An 11,283-nucleotide genomic window follows, 5' to 3' on the forward strand; every position below is an offset into this window, starting at 1 on the left:
CGCTTTAGCTTTATCTTGATCAAGCAGGACCACCATACATTCGTGCACCTCGTACGAATCATGGGTGGATCGGCTCCTTGAGCCGATTCACAGGATAACCTGAGAGCCGATCGAGGCTCGTATTTAATGTTTACGTGTATGCCATGCAGGAAACTAAGCGAGGCATCTCCATCACCTTCCTGACCAGGTATAGGTCAGGTGGCACGCCCTTGCACCAGCATCGGACGTGCGTACCAGAGGCTTTGCGGGCCGTCGCTCGGAGGGACCAGGGCCAGCCGCAGCCCTAAGTTGTTCCCGGCTCTACTGTGTTGCCCGTCGCTGCTCGCCGGTGGGTTTCTGACCGCAACAAGTTATAATAGCATTTCAGAAATGGAACATGGATTCAAGCATTGATCAAAATATTTACTAAAGAAAAGATAGGAGTTAACACCACTTGTCCCATTTGATCATTTCTAGGGCCTCGATTAATAGGCATTAAGTTCTGCATAATAGAAGGGTCATCCTCATCTTCAACATTGGCATCACCATTTAGTTGCTCCAATACCCACTTGGCATGTACTTTTTTGTTGTGGTTGAGGATTTCACACAGAGAGCACTGCATAGTCATGCGTGCCTTTGTGATGAATTTGACTCCATCTTTCTCCTTCTCTTCAGGAGTTTTCCTTATGTTCTTTTTGAATGCGAGGCAGCAGTACAACCTCTTTTCTTCTTTTGAGTCCCCTTCTTCCTAGAGCCCGTTTCATCTGACCTCGCCTCGCCATTAAATGGATTGCCGCTTCTGCAACATCTTCACCTTCTGCTTGGCATGGCTTGTGTTACGATCCCACTAGATGTTGCCGCTATGGAGGAAGGACTACATGATTTTTGGTAGTTCTAGGTACAAGTAGTTCGTAGGAGAGGAAGGGATACACGGGATAAGATAGAACAGGGAGGAAGAACCGAAGAAGGATTTAGTCCGCCCTTGGCGGGGTCCTCCTATTCGGTTTCTCGTTCTTTCTCCCACCTCCTTTGGTCACCCCGATCCCCTTGAAGTATCGATGCTTGCTTCGTTCCGCCCTTGGGCATGTATCCCCCTCCTAGTAGCAGGCCATGCGACCAGGTGCAACAACCCACACAGTCCATGACAGCTTGTCACTGGCATCATATCAAGCGTTCGATCTAAAACAACATGCCTCGCAATAAAAAAGAACTTGCACATATAACACCAACGGTTTTCATCATTGGGCAAGGTGTGCTAACTTGGACAGTAGCTACATGTTACTTTGATGTCGTTGGCTGTGCCTTGCTACCTTAACCAACTCGGCACGATCCCTTTCCCTAACTTTGTGGGCCTTATTGATGCTTTCGTCTCGCAACCTTAGCTAACCTACCAAGATCTCCCTCCTTAGTATTGCCGCCATTATGGGTGCGTCCGCCTCGCAATCCATCCAACCTACCACGATCTCCTACCTTAGCTTTGCCGCCATTGTCGATGCTTCCGCCTTACATATCACATGTGTGATTGGGGTTGAAGTCAAATATGTTTATGAGGAAAACAAAATGCATTAAAATATATGGTACCACCTCAAATAAGTATGATTTTTATGTGTGTGTTCTTGGTTTTAATAGTTGTAACCTTCTAAGTTTCTAGATTGAGCGCCTTGCTTCACATAATACTTCCTGTGTCCTACAAAATATGTCGAAAATTTGTCAAATTTTAGATGTATCTATTAATATTTAGTGTGGAGATGTATTAAAATTTTGACAAAAACATCGATATGTTTCGTGGGATGGAGGAAGTATATTCAGAGGATATCGATGGCTAAAGATACATAACGTTGAAGGAATTATGTGGCTCCACTCACAAATCCTGTCTCCGTTTCTAGTTTTAGCTGTGCTCTCTTTTATTTTTTATACTTCTGTTTCTCGCCTGTGTAATCTGAGAAAATTCGGTACGCAGAGATGGCTGACGTTTTTTCAGACGAGTAGTTCCCATTAAGATTTGAATGCACATATTATTTTCTACAAAAGTGCAGCGACATTTCTTTCTCGAGTTGAGCGATGGGACATATCCACGTCGAGGCATTATTCGATTTGGGGCAAAGAAAAGGAAGATAGAGACAGCACATCTCATCACAACACAGGTTGGCCTGCGAGGATCTCAAAAAAAAAAAAAAAAGTTGGCCTGCGAGAGTTTGCGTCCGGTTGACCTTGACGAGTTGGGCTTGCTTATATGGGCTAGCTGACGCTTAATCTCACGGAAATCTCATACGGCCTATATTGCAGCATGGGTTCCTATCCTATCACAAACCCATTCTAGCCAGTTTGTGCCTACTTCCTCCGCTCCATTTTTTTTTGAAAAAAGTTAAACTAAATAAACATTTTTGCTGGTAAAACTAAATAAACTTTGGGCAAACTTTAAAAAAATATTAACACCTACGATATTTATACAGATATCATATAAAAATAAATTTCATGATGTATCTAAAGATATTGATTTTGTATTGTACATGTTAATAATTTATTCTAAAAATATTGTCAACCTTTATATAGTTTAACTTTTCCAGAAAAAAGGGGTTTGATCATTGGAATGGGGATAGTACTCGTTTTTCCTTTCTTGAGATACCTGGGCCTTGTACGTCCAACGCCGATATGTCTATTGTTCATTTTTCTTTTTATATGAAATGCAAAGTTTGACCGAATTTACATGCCTTCTTCTTGGGCAAAAACCGAATAATAAGAGCCTCCTCTGGTTTAGATTGAGTTCCCCGTGGGACCCCATATGGGTCAGGTTTTATTATGTACTGCTAACATCCATGCTATGAAACAAAACAACAAGGTAGCAAAACACTAGAGTGGATCTAATGCAACGCCAATAAATTTCAATGTAGCCACCTGTTGGGCAATGTCAGAGACTTTCACCAGAGTTTAAAACTTTTCTGGAGAGCACCCAAAACGTCGTTGACCATGGTTCTAGCTTAGGAAGGAAGCCATATATCGCTTAACCGTAGATGCGTATGTGCAGAAGATTGAGGAAGCGTGTCGCTTGGGGCAGTGAAGACGTCCCTGGTCCGGCTCCTTCGTCCTCGTTTCCGATGCTAGTGAGTTTCCCGTATTCTTCTCCCACGATCCCGCCGCATAGCGCCGCACTTGCGGCGCCCATGTCAGCTCTCACACATAAAAAGGTGGACGGCGACGAGTAGATGCTAGCCATTCTTCTTCACCGTCGAGGACTGACAGGTGGAGGCCTTCTAAGGCAATGCCTTTCTTTTTTGTCCTCCTCCCACTAGTTTACTACTTATATAGGGAGTGGGTGAGGGGACAACCCCAGGTGTCCCGCATCCCCAAAACCCTTGACGCAACCACTTGGGTTTAACCTACTGGATCTTTCCTGTTCGGTTCCCATCCGGCCCAACTAGGTCCAAATAACCTTCCATCTGGTCACATTTTCTTAAGTGTGTGACCCTGTGGGCTTGCAGTAAGGCGGCCAAGCTCTGAACCGCACTATGTGCTTAAGTCTCACTCTAACCCACATGCTCAAAATGGAGTCACTCAAGGAACTGTTAATCAACATTGGCTCAAAATGGAGTCACCCGTACTAGCTCCCGGTTACCCACAAGTAGCCTATTAACATGACGTTCTGTCTGAGTCGCTTTGTCGCAATTCATTGGTTGTAAGCCGCAGGCGAGTTACTCATCATGCAAGTGCCACTGGCTTAACTCTATTTTCTCATTCCTAATGATATGTGATTTCATTCGACTAACACCTTAGTCGGATAATCTTGATTAACACTTAACTGAGTTGCGCATGGTCATGCTTCGAATCATATCACACGAGAGGGCCAGGAGAATACCTCTTTGAGTCGTAGAGGCTAATTCCGCCTCGGTGCGCCCATGTCACGCGGCTTGCCTCTTAGTTTGCCAAGAGTCAACTTTATAGCTACCACTTACGAATAGTGTTGGGTGACTTCAAAGTCGGCTAGTCCCCAACCTAGATAGTACGACCACCTCAGGTCTAAAGATTCTATTGCTCTCAGTCATCTATACGACGACTAGCTCATGACGACTCGATCTTTAAGCTAGGTGCAGCTGGAACTTAGTCGTCTCGCGGACTCACAGATTAGTCTTGGTAGTGTGTGTCAAGCACAACCTTCATGCATGAACTCTCTTAAATTTTGACACTTAGTCGAAAAGTGGTGCCTCTAGGACACCATTCGTAGCACTAACATAAATACTTAGTTGAAAAGAACGTTAAGGGGAGGGGCCAAACCAACATGCACCTCTCACCTAGAGATCGTGTTCTAATCAGGGAACCTAAACAAACTAAGAGCATCTCCAGTCGCGTCCCCCAAATCGTCCCCCAAAAAGCGCCGGATTAAGTGTTTGGCGGACGTGTTTCATTCGTGCCGCGTTTGGGGGACGTCGCTCCCCACTCGCGTCTCCCAAACGCCGCCCCCAAACATTAAAAATCCTTTTTTTTGGCATTTTTATTTCAATTTCCACAAACTAATACATAATTGGGAATGTGGTTTACACGAAGACATACTTTGGAACATGGTTTTCCACAAACTAATACATAGTTTGAACCATGGTGGACACAAATATAAAATATTGCAAAAAAACTAAACCTAACTAGGCCGTGCATCGAAGGTTTCGTGTGTTCGCTGCCAAGAAAGAGCACTCGAGGGCACACCCAGGCACCCAAACTGGAAAATCCAGCAGGAGATGGTGCCCTTGTTGGTTCTACCGAGGAAGAAGAACAGACAGAGACCTCCGTGCACGTATTCGCTGCGAAGAAACAACACTAGTCGTCCTCCTCGTCGGTGCTGTTGTCGTGGTAGTCCCGGCGGTAGCGCGTCTCGTCGAAGACCTTGCCGCTCATGTCCCTGTCGCCGAAGTAGGAGAACAGGAGGATGAAGCCGGCTTCGAGGCTGTAGTGGCGCGCGAACTTCTCCCAGCCGATGTTGAGGTACATCATGCCGCGCGCGTCGTAGATCACGTCGACGATCCACCGGTAGTAGCCGCACGAAGCCTTCCGCAGATGCATCGTGCGCGGGCGGTCGTCGCCGGCGACTTACTCGGCGAAGGAGTCCGGCAGCCTCTGGATGCCGCGTGGGTCGCCCTTGAGGACGAGGACGAACTCGAACAACACGCCCGGCTCCACGTCCATCTCCGGCGATGAAGACGACGGCGTGGCAGGCGACGGCGAGCGTGCAGCTCTGCCGTGGCCACAACCACGACCACGACCATGGCCGCGAGCTCGGCCTCCGCCTCTACCAGACATGGCATCGACTCTTGTTGAGATGGTGGCGGCTAGGATTGGGGAGAGAGGCTAGGGTTTGTGTGTGAGAGAAACGATGAGAGACGGCCCTTTTTATAGGCCGGAGGGAGGCGGGGGAGCGGTGGCGCTCATTAACGCCGGCACAAAGAGCTAGGCGCGACGAGACGCGTCGCTGCGCCTCTGCGGGAACTGCACCGTCGCTGCGGGAACTGCACCGTCGCTGCGCGCCAATTACTTCCATCGCGAGGTAGGCGACGGTTAGGTTAAAATTTATTGTGCCGCTGACGGGTCGGCCCCGCCACTCCCCGCCTCGATTTTCGGTGTATCCGGAGTCCCCGGTGCGTCCCCTGTGGGGCGGGGACGGGCTCGGAGCGCCGAACACCGTATCGGAGCGCCGGACAAAATTGGACTTTGGGAACGCAGCTGGAACCGTTTTTTGGTCCGACGCGCCCCAAATTGTTTTTGGGGATGCTTTCAAGGACGCGACTGGAGATGCTCTAAAAGGTTTAGGTCTCATATCTATTGACCCCGTATAAAAGCGACGGGGTACCCAATCTCCTGGGAGCTAATGAGTTAAAGCACGGCAATGGCGGAACATGGGGGCCAGTGGGAGGTTTGACCCCCCAGGATCTGCTGCAGCAAGGGTTAATGGCTGTTTCAGAGGTGATTATATGGTCTGATTTTAAGACATTACTACCTATTTTTCTTTTTGCGAGTAGCTAATTACTGCAGTGCCATCAGCGAATCCAGCACGTGGTGTTTATGCGCGTGGGATTCTTTTTTTGTGAAGCATGTGCGTGGGATTTCTACCGTGTGTAACGGGATCCGAGACACATCGTCTACGGTCCACCAGATGAAAAAAAAAAGGTATCGGTAGATAGCAACGCGTGAGATCTGAGAATCAGTAAACGTGCCAGACTCATATGCAGTTCAAGCAGAGAAACCAAAAGGCTCGTTGATAAACTTGCTTATTGCTGTCATTATCTGATACATCTTTCGCACACATCCAGTAACTTCAGAGTCATCCTTTCCCCTTAAAAAGAAAACTTCAGAGTCATCCTTTCTTTAGCTTCAGCGTTGCTCATGCAGCTCAAACTGACAGCAAATATGCATATACATATATTTAAACCTCCGCGTGGTCTCGAAAAAGGCCCTCCATGGAACCAAAAGATCTGCTCAATCGTTCGTTAGCATATTCAGCACGTGCTGAAAGAAGTCCAAAATGCAAAGCGTGTCTCCGTCCATCTACCGTCCTTTTCTTGCTATTTATCTCGCTGTCATTGTCTGAAACCTCTTCCTCTGTCTTGTCCTTGCCACGCGCGTTGCTGCTGTTGTACGTTAAGAATCAGCATCCTTAGCTTATTTCGTTACTGTTCTATAGTTGCTGATTGCCGGTTTTGTATAGAAATCAACAAGATAAGAAAGTTTGGTACAAGGACAGAGCCACAGATGTTCTCATTAAGCTAGTTGGCAAAGTTTATATTGATTCTCAGCAAAAGAGAACTCCAGGTTAACCGGGTTCGATTCCAAAATGTTTACAATTAAAATTCTCAAAAAAATATCTAGGTGCATATCCATACATTCTATGCTCGCACAAAAAGTTTTGTGAAAAATATTATTTTTTGTGGCCAATGAAAAAAGGTAATTTTGGTACTCCAAAATAACTTTTCATGAGACATTTTTTTTTGTCTTTTTACATATGCTACAAAAAATGTTTTTTCCTACAAAAGTTTTGTGAGCTAACATAGGATGTTCGGATGTACATTGATAATTTTTTGGAATTTCTTTAACATGTTGAAATGGATCTAAAATACAAAATTTCCAAAAGGTTTATCTAGGCATACGAGCCAAAACACCATGTCTGAGTTTCTCGTCTTTTTTCCATAAAAATAAAAATATGCTGAGGGGTTCCTCCCCCCTTTGGTCTCGTTTTTTTTTTCAGCAAAAAAGGATTACATGGACGAAACAGCAAGGTCAATGGCAGAATCAACACCCCACAGTTACCCTGAAGAAATTTAATCCCTCAAAACGATCAGTTAGACCTGACAGACTGGTTCGGATGTCCTCAAAGCATACAAGATCATTCATTTATTCGATCATCTGGTTTCAGAATACTAGAAACTCGGACACTCTGGAAAATTCAGATATCCTGAAGGAAAAAAAGAGGACCTCAGAATTACATAGCTACACTAGACTTCAGATAGGTGAACCCTGCAGCTTACAAGCAGAGGAGGCAACCAACCAACTAATCATCCAAGAACACTACAAGAGCCAGGAGGGTTCAAGCTGCAAAAAAACATCACATAGAACATTGCTGCCCTGTTTGATGAAAAAACTAACAATTTGCAGCGAGCTAGCCGATGCACACGCACAGCTGCAAATCAATTAAACAGCTCCATCGATTCTCCTTCGACCCATGTCTGTCGATCAGTAGGTTGGTCGCCATGAAAAAATAGAAAAACGAAGAGATGCAGCTAGCTCATGCCGTGTAGACGGCGGCGGCGGCGGAGGCAGCGGCGGCGAGGCCGTGCAGCCTGTGCGTGACCCTGTCGGCCTCGAGGCCGATCCTGGGGCAGAGCGCCTGGGAGTGGAGCGTGTAGAAGATCTTGTCGCCGACGACGGAGAAGCTGGCGCTGACGACCTCCGCGCCCTCCTGCTCCAGCACGGAGATGACCTCGTGCAGCTTGAACGGCTTCCCGGCCTCGCTCACCAGCGCCACGTCCAGCGTCGAGTCCTGGTGCCGCACCTCGATCACCGGCAACGACGCCGTCGCGGTCGTCGTCGTGGACGACGCCTTGTTCCCGGATGCGGACGGGGAGCAGCCGCCGGCGCCGCCCTGCTTGCGCCGCTTCAGCTCGTCGATCCGGCCCTTGAGCTGCTTGATGTACGCCGCCGCGCTGTCCAGCTGGTCCAGCTGCGTGATCGCGTCCTGCAATCGCACGAGCAGTTTCGTCAGACAACGAGATCATTTGTGCAAGGCGAAATCCTGCTGCTAATCAGTACTGAATAAAGTATCCCGATATAATCCATTGAGATCTTCTTGCACATGTAATTATGCTTTCTCTATAGCTTTTGTTGCTGATCTGAATAAAGTACAGTTTTTTTTTGTCTCGAAGATGAGAAGGGCATGTGAATGAAATCGCACGAGTACATGTGTGGGATCTTCGGTGGGTGGCTTCAAGAATCATTGGGGTTGAGAAAAAAGGTTCCTCTGAAAACTAAGTTTTTGGTTGAAGTGAAAGATTAAGTTATGTGGAGACCTATCCGATAGATATGGAATAATCGAATGAGTGAGTGATAATCGTCGTCCATCGTTTGGCTCCTTGCACAACCAGATGAATTGTGCACGTGCGGAAACAAACAAACATGGATATCAACCACGTGGCTGAACGTCACCAACCGATTTCTGACGCTAGTACTTCTCCTACTCCATGAATGATTAACATGCTGACAGCAGAACGTGTGTGTGAATGGAGCTGATCGGAGAGGAGGGGACAGAAAAGGGCTGCACAAATGTCAAATCATTTTTCACCTTTAGTTTGAACCTATCTTATCATCATGGTCCGATTATATTAGAGCATGTCTAACAGATCCCTTAAAAAGGGCCAAACCCGTATAATAACCGTCGAAATAAGGGGTTGGGCGCTACCCGGCCGTCTAGCAGACCCCGTAAAACAGGCCCCGCATCGATTTTTTACAGTTTTGGCTACGGGGCGGCTCTTCGCCCCTTACTTGTACGGGGCGGGAGGCTGAATATAGGGCCAACCCCTCATCCCATTTCACTAGAGCGCGCGGACATTTTAGAATTCTCAACCGTTTTCCCCGCGCCGCCGCCGTAGCCACCCGCGCGCCGCCGCTGAAAACAGAATATTCCGTATGATTCTGTTTTACGGGGTGGGGATACGGGGTCTGCTAGCTCGGACGAGTTTTCGGCCAGCGAAAAGTGAATACAGGGCCCTCTACTCGTGTTTTAAGGGGTAGAAAAATAAGGGGTCTGTTAGACATGCTCTTAGGGTGTTTAAGGCAACGTTTGACGTTTAGGCGAATTTCCAAAAACTGTTATACTCCTAACAAACCGACTGACTAAAATTTCCACAGGGACTGCAACTAGGTAGCTTTTCATTTTGTGTTTTGGATTTGAAGCATGAGGATCAGCATCTCGTCAAAATTTGCCTTTTCAAGGAGGCTAGAGGCGAGAACACTGTGAGCGTGATGGTGGTGGAGGGGATCGACGAGAACTTGATAACGACGTACAGCAAAATAATTCAGTGGACCTGAAACCAACCTAGAGTTGTCTGCTCCACGTATATTATGTGTATACTACTCCATGTTGAGGGGTAATATAATAGCGACGTGTTTTTATACTCTTGGTTTACTGTTGGCTAACAGTTAGTTAGATTTTGACCTGGCAGCTGGGTGGGAATTCAAGATTAAACAGCTAGCCTCCCAGATGGGATGAGTTGAGTTTAACAGGGGAAGAAAATTAAAAAGGCAGGATCAGGTGAATGGCGAAGGAGGTGAGGTGGAATACGTACCTTGTTGTTATTGTTCGACTGTGACGATGTGTTGGAGCTCTGGTAATGGCGGATGTGGTGCGTGGAGGTGGCCGGAACGAGGGAGGAGAGCTTGAGGCAGAGGCCCTTCATGTGCAGCCTGCGGTTCTTCTCCACGTCCTTCCTCTCCATCTTGCTATTGCAGCCTCCCCCGCCACCGCCGCAGCCGCTGCTGGTGTTCCCGTCGACGGCAGCTACTGCGCCGCCGCCACTCTGCCTCCTGCTCTTCATCTTTCCGACGACGCTGGAGGCTGGGCTCGGCTTGGCAAGAAGAAGCAAAGAGATGGAGGAAAGGAGAAAACGCTCGCTATCTGGCTCGTGTGAGATGCCAAGAAAGGAGGAGAAGTGGGTTGAGCTGAGCTGATCTGTGTATGGATGGAAGGAGGTTTGAGCTGGTAGTTGGGTCTGGGGAGCTTATTTATACAGGAGGCGCTGCCCTGTTGTGTTGTGTTGTGGACGGAGGAGCAAGACGGCGATTGATTGGAGCAAACCAAAGCAGCTAAAAGGGAAATTTTGTGTACTTAAAAAATGAGAGAAGGAATCGTCACTGAGTGAGAGATGGACGGAGCGAGCTGAGTAGTGGTGGTGGTGGTCAACCCCAATCCGGTCCGGGTCCACCGAGACGTGTTTTCGTGTGGGTCCCTACGATTCGTTTTCTTTTCTTTTTCTTTCGTTACTGTAGACGGCAGCCCACGCACGTGCTTGGTGCTGCGTGTTTTTTTTTTTAATAATTTGACAGCAACGTGGTGCTGCGTGTTGCTATCTATCCATGGGCTCGTTTTTGTATTCAGATTCAGATCCATGGGTTCTACTCCAGGGGGGAACATCTGTCCCGTCCCATCCTCACGTTCTCACTCAACCGCAACGTGGATGAAGATGATACATTTTCGCACGCGTATGATGCGACTGCCGGCCGGTGAGAAAACCGCGGTTTCAAGGTCAATGCTTGGCTCATGATACCACAGTTATTAAGTTGCCAACGCGGTGCTGCAGTGCCAAACCGAGGAGGACCGGCGAGGCCGGTGGCCGGACCGTCCATCCACCGGTGATCTCATGCGGCAGTACGAGCGGCCGGCGACGGTGGGAGTGCTAGGAGCAGTAGCCACTGATGACAAGACTCAAATACTTGTTGGGAGTGCTAGGAGTATGTCAAATGTTAGGATTTATGTATGGGGTCAATTAAGGTGTATTTACTGCTAATATTTGTTGTTTACCAACTTTTTGTGTTCGGGCCTAGCTTCGCCAATGGCCGGTGATGCCGCAACGTTGGATCATGACCGCTTCGCCCATAATTTTGAAAAAGAAGTTGGGTCCCACACCCGGATGCTAGGTCGAAAGTTAACACGAAAAAAAATACTTTTCATCTTACACATATATAATTGATTATTAAAAGTTCGCACCACAAAGAATATGCATGTATAGGACTCACATGTTAGTGGTTAGTCGTTTTTCCTCTCGCTCACCCCCCCTC

General features: G+C 47.5%; 1 protein-coding gene across 1 annotated transcript; it reads right to left on the reverse strand.

Moving 5' to 3' along the window:
* Positions 1 to 7,319: 7,319 nt before the first annotated feature.
* On the reverse strand, positions 7,320 to 10,265 carry LOC127340679 (transcription factor bHLH168). Its single transcript, XM_051366433.2, has 2 exons — positions 9,795 to 10,265; positions 7,320 to 8,188 (listed from the first exon to the last, which is right to left on the reverse strand). The coding sequence occupies exons 1-2, from the start codon at positions 10,041 to 10,043 to the stop codon at positions 7,739 to 7,741; spliced, it is 699 nt and encodes a 232-aa protein (XP_051222393.1). The 5' UTR covers positions 10,044 to 10,265; the 3' UTR covers positions 7,320 to 7,738.
* Positions 10,266 to 11,283: the final 1,018 nt, after the last annotated feature.

The sequence above is a fragment of the Lolium perenne genome, chromosome 3 (genome assembly GCF_019359855.2).
Source record: "Lolium perenne isolate Kyuss_39 chromosome 3, Kyuss_2.0, whole genome shotgun sequence".
Classification (NCBI taxonomy): Eukaryota; Viridiplantae; Streptophyta; class Magnoliopsida; order Poales; family Poaceae; genus Lolium; species Lolium perenne.

Excerpts from the sequence above, each read along its gene's own strand:
- LOC127340679 (XM_051366433.2), bottom strand. The coding sequence starts at position 10,043 with ATGAAGAGCAGGAGGCAGAGTGGCGGCGGCGCAGTAGCTGCCGTCGAC. Across the intron at positions 8,189-9,794 it reads AGTCGAACAATAACAACAAG|GACGCGATCACGCAGCTGGA; the intron begins GTACGTATTCCA and ends GTGCGATTGCAG.